This window comes from Haemaphysalis longicornis, unplaced genomic scaffold (genome assembly GCF_048455015.1).
Source record: "Haemaphysalis longicornis isolate Haplotype H1 unplaced genomic scaffold, Haemaphysalis longicornis Haplotype H1 scaffold_1, whole genome shotgun sequence".
NCBI lineage: Eukaryota > Metazoa > Arthropoda > Arachnida > Ixodida > Ixodidae > Haemaphysalis > Haemaphysalis longicornis.
Genome location: NW_027526203.1, coordinates 140,717,251 through 140,735,511, shown reverse-complemented (window position 1 = coordinate 140,735,511; position 18,261 = coordinate 140,717,251). Strand labels below are relative to the sequence as shown.

General features: G+C 50.9%; 1 protein-coding gene across 3 annotated transcripts in view; it reads right to left on the bottom strand.

The window, feature by feature from the left end:
* Positions 1-480: 480 nt before the first annotated feature.
* LOC144137115 (uncharacterized) overlaps positions 481-18,261 on the bottom strand; it is a 46,344-nt gene continuing 28,563 nt past the window's right edge. For 2 of the 3 annotated variants that reach the window (XM_077669449.1, XM_077669447.1), the window contains 5 exons: positions 7,734-7,903; positions 3,940-4,032; positions 2,859-2,951; positions 1,943-2,032; positions 481-836 (listed from right to left, as the gene is read on the bottom strand). In XM_077669449.1, the coding sequence (XP_077525575.1) occupies positions 780-836; positions 1,943-2,032; positions 2,859-2,951; positions 3,940-4,032; positions 7,734-7,862 (462 nt within the window). In that variant the 5' untranslated portion in view covers positions 7,863-7,903 and the 3' untranslated portion in view covers positions 481-779. The remainder of the gene's footprint in view (positions 837-1,942; positions 2,033-2,858; positions 2,952-3,939; positions 4,033-7,733; positions 7,904-18,261) is intronic. The other variant, XM_077669448.1, reaches the window with a different exon arrangement.

Here is an 18,261-nt window from a genome sequence, read left to right as displayed (position 1 = left end):
CGCGACAACCGCCCAGCATCCCCTGCGCACGTTTGTCAAGCCAAACATGCCCACTTAGGGAGATTGGCCAAGATTGGCAAAAAAAAAAAAAAATCTCCAGCGCTCGCCGTAATTACGGCATCACACGCTAGGAACGAGAAGGACTCCAGCGATCGCCGTAATCGGGGCGACACTTGCTCGGAACGAGGAAGATAGCGTACGCCCCTCCAAGGTGATGTTCAATGTTTATCACTTCCAAAAAAATGAAGGAAGCTCACACTTATAGCAACAATGATGGAGTAAAGGTCGTTGCGGCAGCGAATAAGAAGCAAATCGGCTGCAATCATGTACTTCAACCTTCTTGATGGTCGTGAAGGTTGCGTCCAGCTTCGCTACCTTCCAATCTTACGCGCTAGTGTGAGCTTCCTTCATTTCTTTGCTTTTTTTTAATGCACAAGTGAAATGCAACATCAAAAGTTTTTTATTGAGATTTGCCTGAGGGGCCACCTGAGGCCTGTGAAACGGAGTTGGTCGCGGCATCCTCGGCGGGCGCACCCCTTGCTGTCGGCAGTTTTGCCCCTCTTCACCGTAGACAAGCTCAACAGAAGATACGGAGAAATGGAGAGAGATAAGTTTGAAAATATAATCCAAATGGTGGCAATCACCAAAACACCCATCGGCAGGCATTTCTTTCCGAGCGCAGTGAACGGCGTTCGCGATGGCGCCGTGAAAGCTCGGCGAAGAAGTTTGGAAAGCCAGTTGAGCCGAGAGTCCTTTATTCGCTCCTCGCTCCGACGCCTTCACACGTTGCTCATGCAGTAGCCGAGGACGTTGCACGTTCCCGCTCTCCCACTGTTCTGCGAAAGAGATGCGAAGACGGATCTCGTGTACGTGTAAGGACTGTCCAACGATGTGACCGCTTCCGCGCGTTGCTCGCTGCGACACGTCGATGTATATGCGATAACCCAAAACCCACTTACAAAGGCTAAATTACAGACGTTGAATGCTGCCTCAACACTATTGTCAAGGGTACAAATGCCACCCATACAATCCACACGCCATCATCAACAGCTAACAAGCTAGCTACGTTATCCCGGCAGATACTTTTCTTTCTAATGTGCGCACTTTTCAAAATATTGCGCTCCTCCTGTGATTTCGTCGTGCGAATCAGTGGATTTCAGAATGGATTTCGCGCTATTTAAAAACAAAACTCGCATGCTCATACTTAATACTCTACCCATTTCGAGGCTCATTAAGAGGCTCGTGGAGACGATCACCCAGGGTGAGACCACCTATAGCGATAGCTGTCGACGCACAGAGGTACACGGTTACAATGATTCTCCGACGACAACATACATCATGCGGTACGTCCTGAGGTGAAAGATTTAAACCCCGCCAAAAAAAAGGTCGATCTTAGGTGTGTGACATGTGTCCGTATGTGGGATTGACCTGGGGCAAGATGGCCCTTCAGATAGAGTAACGTCGTAATGACTTCGCAGTATCCGGCCCGTCCACGTATGCGTCATGTGTCGTGTGTGCGTGGCCTTCAAGCCAGTATGCAGTTTTTTTTTTTTCCTTCCAGACATTAAAACAGGCCACAAAGGCTGAATACGAAAACCTGTAATTACAAACCTCTTGTCAGCGTGGACCCGTGGCTGTGACTCCTGCCTCAAGGACACAAGGGCCTGGGTGCGAACCGCCAAACTCCGAAGAGGCCAAAATCATTCTGTTTTTCATATCTGTGCTGGATAGCGCATGCACCTTCACACTCGCACTCCGCCCAACATACGCCAAGAATATGAAGAACTTCCCCCCCCCCCCCCCCCCATAAAATTATCCTTTATAGTGATAAACTGCTGCCAGCTGTAGCTGCAAAACACACAAGGATGAAGGCTCCATCCCGAACGCGTGATGCTGCGTATACAGGTATGCAAACCCCGACGGCATTCCACGCTAGCAGTACCTTGGTGCAGGCGGTGCCGGGCGGCCGGCAGTAGCGGAACGGCGTGTCCTGGTTCCTCACGTAGCACAGGAACTGGCACTCATCGTAGCCCTGCGCAAAGGGGATCCTGTTCACCAGAGAACCCGGTCGCAGTCGCTGTCGCCCGACGGTCGGGACATTGACTATGAGGCCTGACTAGCACAGCGAGCACGAGCTTTGTACCCGTATACCCTACGTCAAAACGAAGGCTTCTGATTTTATGACCTGCACGACAGCTCATAGAAACCTTCTGTGAAGCTAAGGTCTGCCTTCTTCCATGAGGGGTCAGTGCCCCTAGTACGTTCATGGCGTGTGTTTTGAACGCAATAGAACTCCACTGGGTGCTCTGCTACAGACGCGCCGAGTAGTGAAATAAAATTGGCTCAGAACCAGAGGTACTCCCCGCTTACATACGTGGCTGCAGGCACATGCCCGTACACACCTCTTAATTGGGGTTTATTTCTTAGAGTGCAGCAGCCCATGAGAATTTAGGAGCCTGCCATAGACACCGACGACGGCTTTGTCGCTCAACTAGATACTTAATACTTTCGCATTAAAAGAAAAGATGCCTCAGGTGTCCTTTCAGATGTGCGCACAAAATGGGTCCGCCAGATCAATTGAAGAGAGCGTTGCGTCAGAGCTTGTCAAAGTTGGTCTAGGCACTCGTAGAGCGTAGGGGAAACGACTCCTCATTTGAAGTGAAAACCGACCAAAGCAAAAAAAAAAAAAAAAAAAACTAAGCTTGCAAGCAAAGGTCAAAACCCCCGACCCGTGCCTTACGCAGTTACACACACAAAAAAAGGTGCGGCTTGACCAACGTGCATTCTTTGTCGTAGTAGCAGCTCTACCAGTAACTCAGTTGTCTGGTGCAGGCGTACTGTAACTCCGAGACGCGTACCGAGGCCTGTGATGCTTGGTTGGGGTGCACGGTCTTGCAGAGGTCGGACTCAGTCACCGAGGGCTGCCGTCGGCACTCCGTCCTGATGCAGACCTGCCGAAACAGAGGCGTGGCGAGAGGTTCAGACAGCGCGCGAAATTTGAGCTCACACGAGTGCGCTGATTAATTGGAATGGGAAGTCGAGCCTGGGTGGTTAACAATAACGATCCGTACAAACACTTATGCTAATACATTTTTGGTACGCTTTACTCAAATTTGAGCTGCCTAAACCTTTTTCCGTCACTTGAAGCGCCTGCAGCTGCAGTGAAAGTTAGGTACCAAATGTCACCACTTTTCATTTTTTGCGACATTAATGCCAGAATAAAGTGTTTCTCTAGCTTATTATGCGCTCCTTACGCGCGCTCAACTAAATGAAATTCCTAATTCGACATCCACTAGGTGGCATCTGATAGTAAAAAAAATTAAGAAAGTGTGGCCTGAGCATTTGTGACGTATAGGTATTGCAAAGAAATTGCTGTTCACGACAGTGCACGCGTAGGTGTGTTTATTTTTTATGCGTTTCCGTCTTTCTACCGCGGGAGCTCCCCGTGATATGGGAAACTAGTGAACGGCTAAAATGGTTATACATGTTTTACTGGTCCTAAAAATAGTGTTACATGCCCAATAAGCGCTCGCAAACTAGCGCTTAGTCCGTGCCTGCTTGTTTCGTTTCCCTGTGGAACCGTTTTCGTTTTTTTTTTTTTTTCGTCGTGCTGTACCATGTATGACCATAAACAAATAGCCCAAATCTTTGTCTTCACTAACTGCGTAAGTTTTCAACGTTTTAGCAGCTATTTCTCCATTTTGAAGCATGCAAGGCTATCTTTTTTTTTTCTTACCTCTCGCAACTTGTTTCTGTTCAGTGCAAACAATTGTTTGCACTGGATATAGAGCAGTTATTCACAGCGTATGCTTTTCGTTCTTTTGCTGACCGCGGCTCATCTGACCCCTTACTGCCTTGATTTCGGTCACAAGAGCGTGTACAAAGGCCACTTTTTTTTTTGCGATAGAATTCCCGTTGCAATTGTTCAACGTGGCCGACCTTCTCGACGCCGCATGAAAGGCCGTCGGTGATGTTCACGTCGTACACGTTGCCTTCCGCCATAGTGCACCGCACGCTGCAGCTGTTCTCAACCTGCAAACGGAAGCGAGGGGATGCTTTGGTATTTTCGTCCCTTTTGAATACGTCCTGCACTAAGGATGCTCAATGCTCTGGGATAATGAAGTTTTTCTCTCCACCTAAACCATCCGAAGGAAATCACAGAATGGCGACCCTCAGAGCGAATGCCTCTTTTTAAACACTGCTTGCAGGCCGAGGAATTGGCAACACTAGATCAGTTATACAGGGAGTGTGGTGTCACACCAGCTAGGAATCGAGCAGGATCAGGACGATCTTCGTTCGTGCTCAACACAGCGTGATTAAGGATAACGGTGGAAAATTGATGAAACGGACGCAAATTTCGTTAACGTCCTGTTTTATCTCTTCGCTATATACACATACTCCCACAGTGTTGAAAATTCACTCGCTTAGGCTTTAAAATCGAGCTTGCAGGAGTACGAGCCAGCAAGCGCGGGCGGCTTCATTTCAACTCAGGCGCAGTGCAAATGACGTTCGTCGAAGGAAACACTATCAGCAGTTCTTACTTTATCAGGGCGCCATGGCCGTTCCGGAAATTACCCACCCGCTTGCACCGGACCTGTCCAGTATCCCATCTCAGTGCTGTCGTGGTGGTTAGCCCGCACAAGAATAAAGCAAGTCCTCCGCATGACAAAAACTTTCTCAAGTTCGGCGCTCAGGGACCCGCTCAACAAGGCAGTTTGTTTTGTCGCTCTACAACTTCGTAATTCCGAAATTTCGGCTGGATTCACTGGTCTTAACGTTCATCATTGTATTTTAATTAATTGGCTAGTTACGGGAATTCCTGGAATAGTGGAAGATCATCCACTCCAGCCACACTGATTGGTAATTACTGTGTCGCCGGAAAATTTCACATTCGCAATTGGGCACTTCTGCCCAAGGTAAATCAAATACAGTGCATGCGGCTGTCTATATACACGGTATTCAAACCATCTTCCACACTTTTAGGCTATCGGCCGGTATTTTTCTGACACCAACAGCACACCCCGTTTCAAACTTCACTGTCTCTCTGTACTTCATTATTGCACTGACCCTGCGTTTTCCCCTTGACCTCACCAAAGCTTGCCGATAACTTTGGAAACACAAACAATAAAGTGTAATAGAGAAGCCATGCAAGGAAATCAACCTGTACGAAAAGTAACGTTCTCTGGGGAGGGTCACCGGCGAGACCTCCGCCATGGGCAGGATGGTGATGATGCGATGACGGTGCTTCGGAGCGCATACATACGTACGTACACGGAGGCCCGTTTTAAAGGCGATAGTATTTCTCGGGCTATTTAAACCCAAAAATATCTGTATCTCCTCGATTCAGCCTTCCGGCCAAAAGTTAGAAGTATACTCTAACGAGAAAATTATATAGGCGAAACTTTTCAAAACGACTAAATGTGGAAACATACACCTTACATTTGGCAACATTGTTGAGCAAGAAGAAAATATTAGGCATATTTGAGGCAAAACATCGATGCACAATTGGCACCCGCAGTGTTCTTTTAATTCAAAGTAGGTGTGTGCTTGATATTTGCGATAGAAAATTGAAAATTGGCCGCGTATCTGCTCCTTTCGTTGCAAATGTCGTCAAAAGACGATAGTCTTTATCGACTTTTGTCAAGTAAATGTCTCTCTTCGCTTTCCCGCTCACTTCTCATGTTGTTCCTGTTGCGTCGCGTTCCTCCCAAGGTAAAGACGCCAAAGGTTTGCTTAAATTATTTTAAATTTCCCGCGTTCCACTGCTCCAAACCGGGTGTCTCGATGCCAACGCTGCCGTACGGCGAAGACGCGTGCGAATCGAGGCGCCCTACTTCAAAGTTTATAGAACCGCGTATCCCTAGTCCACGTGCGTTCCAAGCAGAACGTGGGACCTATCCAAGGAGGTCTTGGACCTATCCAAGGAGGTTAAAAAAAAAATTTTTTAACCTCCTTGGACCTATCTAGTAAACCTTTCGTAACTCTTGCCACTTGATTTCTTCAAATGCCGCCAGAAGCTATATGGCGCGGGCGACAGCAGGCGACGGCGGAGTGATATTTTTTTCTTCAGTTGATGAAGTATTTAATCTCGCCAAAATCAAGCATGTACGATTTTTTTATAAAGGAACGCTGCAAATATGACTTCTGTAATAATTTGTTGTCTTATATATGCGTAATGTCTTGTTGTTCTTCAACAATATTGACAAGTATGAACATTACACCGGACTTAGACAGGCACATTTAGCTGTGACTATATAAGACTATTGCACAGGCATTGTTTTACTTTGGCTGGGTGGCTGAATCGAGTCACAGACAGACAGACAGACCAAAATTTCTGGGTTTAAGTAGCCCAAGAAGGACTATCGTCTTTAAAATACGCGTTGAAAACTATATTGTGAAACAAAAATAGAGGAAGAACTCGCGCGATCCGGGCGGCAGAAAAAGGACCTAGCGGCCATGTTCCAAGTTCAACACTAACAAAAGGTTCCATTAGATGGCGCGAGCAGTGAAACTCGGGAAAATTGATTTGACTCTGGCAAGCCTCCTCCGTGTTTATCGTGCGAGGATCGAAAGGGAGGGGAAGAGCACGAGAGGTGGGCGGGGGCGAGAAGAGGGGGATTTACGTGGCAGTGGCGGCCGAGGACTATCGCCTTTCGAAGACATCTGCAACGAAGTGAGCAGATACGAGGCTATTTTTTTTATGTTTTTTGCTTGAAGCCAGCCGCAGGTTGTACAGTCAAACCCGGCTATAGCGAACTGTAGTATGCGCCGCAATTAGCTCGATATATCCAATAATTCGATATAGCCGAACCCGTCTATAACGATTTTTTTTGTTGCGAGTTCGCAATACGCGGGACCCCCATCCCCCCCCCCCCATGCTTTTCCCACATAACGAAACGAACGCATAAAGTGTGCTTACACAAAACAATCCATTTATTGTATGCAATAAGCTACTTTCCACCTTAGCAGCCTACATCGCAAGAAAGGGGTGATTTTTGTTTCCACTTTCGTTTTGGAGGCACCAACTATAGCACCGCATTCTCTACACGAGACATATTTTGCACCAGTGAAGTTGTCTTTCAATTTCGAAGCAATATTTGCGGAGAACATCGGCTGGCAAAGGCGCTTCATAAAGCATCGGACGGCTTTACGTTGTAAGTTCCTCAGTCTCTTTGGTGCTTTCAGCAGCACCAGCTGCCATGACATCGGCGACGGTGTGTGCGCCCGAGGGGCTCACAGTGACGGAAACATCGTCGTCACTGTGAAATCCTCTGAGGACACTCCTTTCGTCACTGCAGCATCTGGAACGTTGGCGAGCTCTCCGCGCAGTTCGCCGATGATGCCGTCTTGGTCTGGACTCGCTGGCTGGCTGGGCTCCGTCGTGAATCCCGTGCATCGGATACTGTTACGGAGGGTGTCGGGCGTCACGTCATGCGAGGCTCAACATCTCAATCATGGCCAATCAGCAGCACCTCAATCGCCGCTCTGAGACAACGCATTTCGGTGGCTATTGTACGCACCCCGAGTTCGATATATCCGATGTGAACTTCGTTATATGAAATATACTCCGCATGCATTTTCGTAACAGATTTGCTTTTGTTCGATATATAGTGTAATTCGCTCTATCCGGGTTCGTTATAATCGGGTTTGACTGTATACCCAATGATAAAAACAAAGTTCCTTCGTTTGCCGCATATATAAGGAAAGGGGGGGAGTGTTCGAGCGCACAGTACCTGCACGGCCATGGTGACCAGGCGGGCCAGGTCGTGTCCGAGGCAGAGCGCCAACATGGTGGCCTCGTCCAGCACGTGCTCGCCGGTGCTCTGCTCGCTCCAGGGCGCCGCCTTGCCTGCCATCATCATCACCGTCGGCAGCGGACGGCACCCGCCGCCGTACGCCCACGCTGCACGCGTTCATTCCTCTCACTGCACGTGGCACTACTGCACGGCAGGGCTGCCGGCACACGGCAACGCCCTCTCACAATACAACAATGGCTCTGCCTTCCTGCCGTGGCTGCCAAGAGAGGCCTTGCCCCCTGAGTGCGAAACTACAACTCGCAGGTGGAGTCCGTCTACACCCATGTCGTCAACCGTTATTAACCTCAAGAACGTACCGTGGCGCCCCCGTCCGAGCAACGACGCTCATAGGATTCCAGGTTCGTCTGCTAGAACCCATTTCCTATGCTTATGCGTGCGTGCGTGCGTGCGTGCGTGCATGCGTGTGCGTGTGTGTTTTGTGGCCACTGTGTGCCCCCCTACTTTCACTGTCAGAACACTCCCCGAAATTTATCCATGCAGGATTCATTGATTGATTGATTGATTGATTGATTGAAGGGTTTAACGCGCTGACGCAACGCAGGTGATGAGGCGGGCCGTAGTGGAGGGCTCCGGATTAATTTTGACCACCTGGGGATCTTTAACGGGCGCCGAAATCTCGTACGCATGAACGTTTTTTGCTTTACGCCTCCATCAGAAAAGCGGCCGCCGCGGCCGGGAATCGAACCCGCGACCTCGTGCTCAGCAGCGCAACGCCTTAGCCACTGAGCCACCGCGGCGGGTTATCCATGCAGAAAAATTACTAATATATTGTTTGGGCGTCCGGCGCAGTCTCTTTTTTTCAATATTTTTTTAATGTTTCCTGTGGTGTACAACACACCCCGAAATATATTTTTGGCTACGCCGCTGGCGTGTGCGGAGCATTTTCACGTGTAGAAGACGCTTAGCGATTTCCTGTTTCGTCCATTTCTTGCGAATTGCGCGCAAAATCTAGAAATTGAGCTCAGCGGGCGTCGTCGACCATAATGCTGATCGAGAAAACAAGACACAGCTTCCGCTTATACCGCGCTCGGCCGCACATGTACGGCTACACCACCATGCTCAAGTTGTTTGCGGGCAGCCTACCACAGTCGATACGACCATAAAGTCCCCAGGTTCTCAAATGACGCTTCTCACACACTGAGAATTAACTTTAACGTCAAGAATTTACACGAAAATACCTTTAAGAAGCGCGTCTTGAACGAAACGTCACTCGCTGCAAGCCAACTACGGATCAAGGTAGGAATGGGGATCCTATTAGTGACGTCAAAACGATCGCAGCTCCAGCCTCTCCAGTAGTGGCCCTCGCGACCAATAATTCTATTGTGCAAAACGCGACCAACGCGACGACAGCGCTGTTTTAATGATATTATCCATTCATTTATATTTAAACACAAGCCTACCAACATATTTTGTTACAGTATTATGAGGGCTCCCCCTACAACTCTGTTGAACATCTCGAGACCTACAATTATTTCGAGACAAGGTCGTAGCCGACAGCGCAAATCTGGCGCAATTATGAACGACCCATCTGCGTTAGCATCTCACTAATTACCGCATTATTACTTGATATTTCCAATCGGCTTCCAATATATAGGAGTGTCTAAGGTGCACATTATAGGCTGCGTTATCGACCCGCGTAGGGCTACCACGAATTCGCACTGAGTGAACGTTTTGATTACCCTGCGTGCTTACGCGGTGGTGGTGCCGACAGAAATGGCGGGCTCAGGTGTTTTCTTGTCATGTCCCTTTTCTTTAGATTCGGTCGTGACTACGAGGTTCAAAATAAGGGAACCGAAATCTCCTATGCAAGATCCGTTGCCGAGGAAGGGGCGTCTAAAAACGACGTGACACGTGCTACCACCCCGACACGACGACAATAGTGTTCATCGATCAGCATCGCTACATTTGCATGGACCGATGGGGTTCAGTTTGTATATTAGTGAGCAGTCAGCAGAACCTGGCTTAAAGCCACACGCGAACACAAAAATTTGACCTAAAGCCACTGGTTAAAATATAGCTGCGATATTCCCTCCCTTGACCCTGAAAAGATTATATGTTAAACAATGTAGCTTCTTCCGTAAGTTATATTTTGTAGCGCAAGCTACACTACGCTACCTCTGGAAGTCGTCGCGGGGCATACCTTGGCAAAACTGGGCACCACTCTCACACAAAAATTTATATATTTTTCCTCACGCACTCACTCACACTAATGCTCTGCTCAGCACTCGCCCTTACCACTAGCACTCACTCACACTCAAGCTCACTATTCGCCCTCCACGACTCGCACTCACTTGCGCTCACGCTCACCGCTCACCGCTCGCCGTCACCACTCGCACTCGCGCTCGTGCTCTCAATTGGTGGGACCAGGACTGTTCCAAAGATTATCGGCGTAGGAAGGCGGCGCGGAAGAAGTTCATTCATAATCAGAGCCCCGATAACCGGTGAAATTTTAAATATTATTCCGCTATTTCCCGTCTAACAATCTCTACGGCTAAATAACTGCATCATTCGCATTGTTTCTCGGCGCTTTCAGAAACAAAAAAACAGGCGTGCTCTCTTTGCTGCCTTGCGTAACCGCAAGAGTTTCGATAATCGCAGTAACGATGTTTCAGTCGTGGAAACGTCTGAAGAAATCATGAATTCGATCTAAAAGGTCGCCCAGGACTTAAAACTCAGGCTCTCATCAACTCTAGAAAGTATGCCAGTTGTAGACTTCTCCCCTGTCACGATGGGAGATATGGGGGATGTTATGCGGCTGCCGGGAGCCTCCCCGGGGCCAGATTGGGTTTCTACTCCTGCGATAAAACTTTTGTTTGAGGAATCTCCTGACGACCTGTTGAATATCATAAATACTTCATTGGAAAAATCATGGATTCCTGCGGATTGGAAAATTGCAAAAATTGTCCCCCTTCTAAAGAACCCCAGCCTAGGTGATATTCCGGACAATATTCGTCCAATTGCACTAACTACTAACTAGCAACCTAGACAAATTGATATCGAGAATGTTGTATGACGGTTTGGTTTAGTTTTTGTCCAGTAAAAATATTCTTAGCCCGCATCAAAATGGCTTCCGTCCGGGTTGCTCCATTTGGTCCGCCCATGTTGACCTGGAGAGCCGCATTCAGTTTGCCGCAGACATAAACAGGTATGCGCACTCGTCACACTGGATGTTGCTAGAGTGTATGACAGCCTGGAATAGCGTACTACTAGCCAAACTTCAAGAATGTGGGTTACCAAAGGACATCCTTTCATAGATTCAGCCATTTTTAATTGGACGCAAGTTCTTTTGCTCGAAAAATGGCTTTAAATCATCGACTTTATATCAGACAAGGGGCGTACCCCAAGGCTCGTTGTTTTCTCCCATCCTGTTTAATGTACTAATGAGTTCAATTCTAATAAATCAGGAAGTTTGTACTTATGTTTACGCTGACGACATAGCCTTTTTCTCTGCTGCTCCTGACATTCATGTCCTTTACCAAATGCTACAGGCATATTTGTTTTCCATCGAAAGGTGGTTAACGAACATAAATTTGCACATTAACGTCAATAAGTGCGCTGTTATTGTGTTTCCGGTATCTGCTCCGCTTACCCTCTGCCTGACGTATCGGGGGGCGGCTATCCCTCAGGTGGCATCATTGAAGTACTTGGGTGTAATATATGATAATACAATGGATTGGCGCCCTCATATAAACCATATCGCGACCAAAGGGGACTGTTGCGGAGACTCAGCAATAGAAGTTTTGGCATGAAAAGGGACGCTTTACTTTTTATTTACAGGGGGTACATGCGTCCCATTTTAGAGTTTGGCTGTACCCTCTTTTCCGGTTCACCAGCTTACAAACTCAGAAAGCTTATTATGTTGGAGCATCGTGCACTGAGATTGTGCCTCGGCCTCCCAAGGTGCGTGGACAATAACATCTTGTATTTGGAGGCCCGCATGCCGTGTCTGGAGTCTCGGTTTCGGCTACTAACAGCCCTAACGGTTATCAAAATTTTTGAGTCTCCACAGAGCAGATATTTTTCATTCATGGTTGCTCAGCCGGCACTCTTTTTCAGCTCTTGGTGGCCTTGCCACATTCATCCTCACGGTGTTTACGCCCAGACATTACTCTCACCATTGAGTATCAACATTTCCATAGTAATGACAATGCCCTATGATGTGCCTCCTGCGCCTTTAACTTTCCATAACATTTTCCCCTGTAAGGCTAATATTCTTACGTCACGATTTTTAACAGGACTACTGAACGACCATATGGCAAGCTTGAAGGATTATGCAATAGTGGCAACAGATGCATCCCCGCGTGAGGAACGAGCAGGTGTGGGAATTTTCAGTCCACACCTTAACTGGTCAGTCTCGCTGCGTTTACCTGATTTTACAACGATATTTTAAGCCGAATTCCTGGCGATAGTTCTGGCCTTAAGAGAAATACCTCCGCAGCACTTTAATGTAGCAATAATTACGGACTCCCTATCGGTTTGTTCTGCTCTGTCTTCATCCAAAAATTCCGCTCGTATTCGTGCATTCAACTTCCTTGTGCCTTCCCATTTGCGGGACATCTGCCTCATTTGGGTTCCAGGTCACAAAGGGTTACAGCTTAATGAACAGGCTGATTCCTTGGCGCTATCGTCTTTGGATGGCCCTCCGGTTGACCTAGGCCCTATTTCCTTTATTTTAGCAAGAGCAAGGTTTCGTACCTATCAACGCCTAGCAAGAGTGCAGGAACGGATCATCACTAATTTTGAAGATTATGTCCATTTAAAACTTAATTGGAATGCCCGTTTTTGTGAATCTCGTCAGTGAGAGGTCACATTAACTAGCTTCAGATGTCGAGTCCCCGAACTCAACTTTTATATGCACCGGGCTGGTCTCGCCTCCTCCTCCCGATGTGCTGTCTGCGGTGATCAGAAAACTTTAGAGCACTTCCTGTTGCATTGCCGTGGTTTTTCGATGATGCGGCAACGTCATCTTGCATCGCCATTGCGACGAATTGGTCTGCCTATTTCCATGACCGTACTACTATCTTTTGGGGCCGCATCACTGGGATATTCATGCATACGTTTTCGAGACCAGGCGCCTGCCCTGTTAGCTTTGATTCTTGCATGTACTTCTCTCGGTTCAAAAAGCTCATTTGTTTTATCCCAAAGTCTATTTTCAACTTTCAACCAATTCTATTTTCTCTATTTCTGCATATAAATCGCTAGGTTCAGCGTTTTCCGGTGTTTTAAGCGGGCGCATTAGCCCTCCTCACGCCCGATTTCTGGCCAATCCCCCATGTGGGTATGTGCCAAGTCACCAGGAACAACAACAACAACAACAACAACAACAATCAACTCGTCGTCTCACCTCGCACGCGAGTGTGTGCAGCAGGCCCTCCATGAGTCATGAAACCGAACAGTATTAGTACGTTACGGCGTCAGAAGGCCATCCAAATCATATTCCTAAATGAGCATACCACCAGAGAATTAATTCTAGGGTGCCCCAAAGCAGGACCTAAGTGACGACATATTTCCGAAGCTAAAATCAATCCCGCCATTAACAACCATCACAGTGGGCGGCTCCTGCGACGAATAGCCAACAGCGAGTACAAGCGCAATAGTGGCACTCACCGCGGAAAGCCCCGGAAAAGGCGCGAGTAGTGCGAATGCACTCGCGAGGGGTGAGCGGGGCTCGCCGCGAGTGGTGCTCGCACTCGGGGCTCACTGCGCGTGGAGCTGGCACTCACTCGCACTCGCCAATACAAAACGATGACGAGGCTCATTCACCACTCACTCATGAGTGGTGAATGGTGAATGCAAATGGTGAATGCAAGGGGGGGTGAGTGCATTCGTGAGTCAGCCTGCCGACCTATGTCGCGGGGTGACCAGTTTTGACCTTGAGCACAACAGGTCAAACCACGCCCCCTTCCAGAAGTGTCCGGCACGGAGCTGCGGCCCGATAACGGGGACAGAAAGGCGAGCAGGGAAAGGAGACGTGCGCGGAACATGTGCCCAGGACGTGGCGGAGGAAGGCGAAGCGGCCGCCGCCGCAGCGATAAGCGCGCGCCACGAAGGAAGGCCACGAGGCCACGTGGGGCGCAGAACCGTGTGCGATAGAGGAAGACGAACATCCAGCAGTAGTCCCTTGTACAGCGGCGAGGCTTAAACAATGCCGTGAGGCCAAAAAGCGGAAAGACGCTACTGTTGCGTACAGCTTCGATACCTTCAAGTCTTAAACATTAGCGTGAGCTTCCTTCATTTTTTTTTTCTTTTACAGACGTCGGTGATGAGGGAAAGGAGAGGGTGTTCCCGGTTTGATTAATTGTTTTGTCAACCCAGCAACGTGCTGAGTCGGAGGCCTCTCGATAGACGATAGTAGAGGCTGGAATACCGCTGTCTTAATTAAACTGTGCGAAATATGAGGCAACCCAACTGCCGCATTAAAGGGGCCCTAAATAGGTCGCGATTTCAAGCGCGCTATCGCTAGATAAGCGCTCTTTTCTTCCCCTGTTTACATGTGAAGTCTTGCCATCATTAAACGGAGCTTTGACGTAGCTTTCTTGCTTCTGACGTAGGCTCTACGGCGCAGCGGGCGCTGAAGACTACGGCGCCGCTATTGGTTGGTTCCATCAAATGCTGCAGCCAATCAGTGTTTCCGGCTCTGGGGGAAGCCGCAGGTGGTTTCGGCGGCTCGGGTGGTGTCTCCGACACGGCGTATCCTTGTAGGGACGAATGTCGATCGTCGCCCTCCATCACACGAGCTTAGCTGGGTTTGTTGATATAGCGCGTCCTTTGCAAGATATAAATAGCGCTGACAATCCCATAGAGCCTTCTGCAGGCATAAACGCTGCATGTGACCGCGGCAACCATCTGCCTTCCCGGTGGACATGGCTGCGCACGAATCGGCACACACCGCAGCAGCTAAAACTCGTCGCCGCCCGCCAGATCCGGACTATTGCTGAAAATCAGGTTACAAATTCGTGAAAGGGGATGATAGTGCGGTGAAAGATTGTGATTGGGATCGTAGTCGGCACAGCTTCATAAAGCGGTGACCGAATAACTGCGGCGATGCTGAGCCTTTTTTCCAAAAACTGACGTGCCATCGCTAGCACGGCCAACGCGAAAAGCAGTGCCACGCAGCCACTAGTAGGCGCAGCATGCGCGCCGGCTGCTAAAAATAAAAAGCCGGACAAACCACTGAGCGTAGCCATTGGCTTCGCGTACCTCGGAGCGCAAGCGCCCTGAAAAGTATGTTGTAAGCTCCAGCATCCACAGCGCTTTGAAGTGCGAGGAAATGGTGAAAGCTCCAAGCCTTATAGCCTCCGCCACCCCTATTTAGGGCCCCTTAAATGAGACAAGAACGTTTAGAAATGCCCACTACCCGCGTTTATCAAGATTACGTTGGTCGACAATCTCGCTTATGAAGCGATGGCGATTTGCCATTGAATGAATGAATGAATTTATTGTTAGCAAGGAAAGGAAAGACCACCAGCAGGCGTATAATTTGTCTCACCTAAGGGTGGACACCGGAACGCCTGCTGGTGTGGGGGGTGTGGGGAATGGGGAACACAGTTATACAGGAAAGGGAGGATAGAGAGAGGGGGAGGATACGTATATACATATTGAAAGGCAAAGATTGGAGGCAGCCTTTTATTCGGGCGATCGGGGCCGAAGAACACCAAATCACACGATGACGATGATAATCTACAAAATGAGGAAGTGGCTGAGGCCACTGCGTGATGATGAGGATTTACAGGTGATGCATAGAAATGCGCCCTTGTGAGGGGATTAGCCCTCACACCAGATCGTCCCTCCAAGCGAAGCGTCCGCCTGACTCAATTTGTCCTCACTATTTCCTCCCTATGGGTGAAGGCAGGCGCCCGTCGCCATCAGTCCTCACAATATATATAGGACTAACAAGGACACATATGTACAATATATACAAGCAAAACACTAAATCTACTTAAAGAAACCACGCGCACACACAAAAAAACGGCCACAGTTCAGTTTAGCCGGGGAGAAAGCGGAGAGCCGGGAGGAGTCCTGAGGCGTCCAGGCAGGACCTCAGGCCCTCATGGACTCCGTCCCGCTCTCTGGCGCTGCCTGGCGGCCACAAAAACTCTTCGAGGGGCCGAGCCCCTCCCCTGAGGGCGGCCAACAGTTGAGTCCTCCCTGCCACAAACTGGGGCACTCCAGGACCAGATGCGGCAGGGTCTGGACAGCCGCCCGGCAGTGCTTGCACGACGGGTCGTCGACGAGCTCCAGGGGGTGTTTTCACTCGGCCGTCCACACGCACCCCTCACTGAGGAGCAGGACAGCCCAGCGTTCCTGTCGGGCCCTCCGTGTGGCCTGCACGGGTGGTGGGGCCTCTTCTCCAACGGCCAACCTCGGGTCAGGGTGCTGGGCCTGTACATGCCGGTGGATCAGCAGGCGGGCGTCATCTGCAGCTGCCTGTGCTGCCGTGGGCGAAGGGGGCAGCTCGTGAGCGTCGGCGCCCAGCTCGTCTGCCCTCTAGTTTCCATCCAGCCCAATGTGGCCTGGCAGCCACTGCAGCCGCATGCGAGCTCCTCGTACAGCCAGCCGTGCCACCTTGTCCCGCACAGCCCACACCAGGAGGGAGCGCGGGTCGCCCTCCCGGATCCGCAGTAGGGCTACTCCAGTAGCTCCAGTAGCAGGTCCAGGCCAAGGCTTGCGCCCACCATTTCGGCCGTGGCGGATGATGCGGCTTAGTGCAGCCGGGCCTGCCTGGTGGCCTCCCCCAGCACCGCTGCCGCCGTGGCCGAACCCTGCCGATGCCGCCCGGAGCCGTCCGTGTAGACCCGGGTGTGACCCTCCAGGTTGCCCCACACGACGCCCCGGGCCAGCTGCAGCTGCCCGCAGTGCGACGTCCGCCGCTTGCTGCGCAGGCCCGGGACGTCCAAGTGCACCTCGGCCTCCAGGCCAGGGGGGCGACTGGCGACGGGGCCTGCTTTCGTGGGGGCCACTACCTCCTCGTACAGGGCCATCATGCGCCCCATGCACGAGTGGCGGTGTGTACGCAGCCGCTGCAGCAGGGGGCTGCCTCCCTCAGCCCGCCGCAGCCGGTCAATGTGGCCGCGGTCCCGGGAAGCCATCTTTCGCACGGCCGTGGTAGCCATCTGTGCCCTGGCTCGGAGCTTCCTGGTGGCCTGCCGGAAGTTGACGCGGTGGTCCAGCGTGAGCCCCAGGCAGCGCACACTGGTCTTCCAGCTGAGCTCCTCGCCATCGATGTGCAGGCACCTGGCCCTGCGACGGGACTGGGCATTCGGGTGCACCAGCATCGCCTCCGTCTTGCTGGTTGACAGCTGTAGGCCAACATTTGCCAGCTTGGCCCGCACCGCGTCCAGGGCCGCCTGCAGCTGCAGCACGACTATTCGGCAGCTCCCCTTGGGGCCCAGCACCCACAGGGCCACGTCGTCGGCGGGCACAGACATGTACACCCTGTGTGCCCGTCCTCTCGGCAGGCAGTCTGGCAGTGCTGCCATGACCAGGTTGAAGAGGAAGGGGCTGACGACTGAGCCCTGCGGGGTGCCCACGTCCACTGGCCGGGGCGCCGACAGGGCGCTGCCCACCTGCATTCGCGCCGTGCGGCCCGTCAAGAACGCCTCGACGAAACCCCGCAGCTTGCCCGCGATGTCAGCCTCCTCCATGGGCCGGGAGATGGCAGCTAGGGCGCTGCAGGTTGTCGAAGGCGTCCTTGACGACTAGTAGCACCAACGCTGCCACCTGCCTGGTGGCCCGGGCATGCTCCAGTGCTGGCAACACGTCGGCAATGGAGTCCGTCGCAGCCCTATGCCTCCGAGAGCCTGTGAGCTTCTCTGGGATGAACTCCTCCACCGACGTGATGGCCTCCATCCTGCGCAGGGCCACCCGCTCCTGCAGCTTTCAGACACAGGAGGTGAGGGCGACGGGGCGGTAGGCCGTAACTGTCCCAAAACCACTGCCTGGCTTGGGGAGGGGCCGCAGGATGGCCAGCAGCCAATCGGGCGGCAGCCGCCCTGTCGTCCAGATGCGGTTGTAGGCTGCCAGAAGCTTCGCGAACCCCACCTCGTCCCGGTTGAGCAGCATCTGGTAGGTGAGGCCATCGGCCTCTGGTACCGGCTTCCGCTTGCAGGAACGCAGCGCCCCACGGAGTTCGACCTCCTTGATGGGGGCGTCATTGAAGGCGCTGTTTTGTCATATCTTGGCCGACTAGATCTCCAATAGCGACATACGGATTTCCCCAAATTGAGCTCTCATACGCATCGCTTTTCTACAATGGCAGGTTCGTTTTTTTGTCGTTCTACAGCTAGGCGTCGGCAGATAACAGTCTTGTCCGAGGCGACACGATGGCCACTTTGATAAGAATTGAGCGTTAAATGTTTAGACGTTTGACCGACGCTGTCATTCGTATGCACTGAAAAACCCTAGCCCCGACAGTCCTCGCGTGAATGGTGGCTTACGAAAGTCA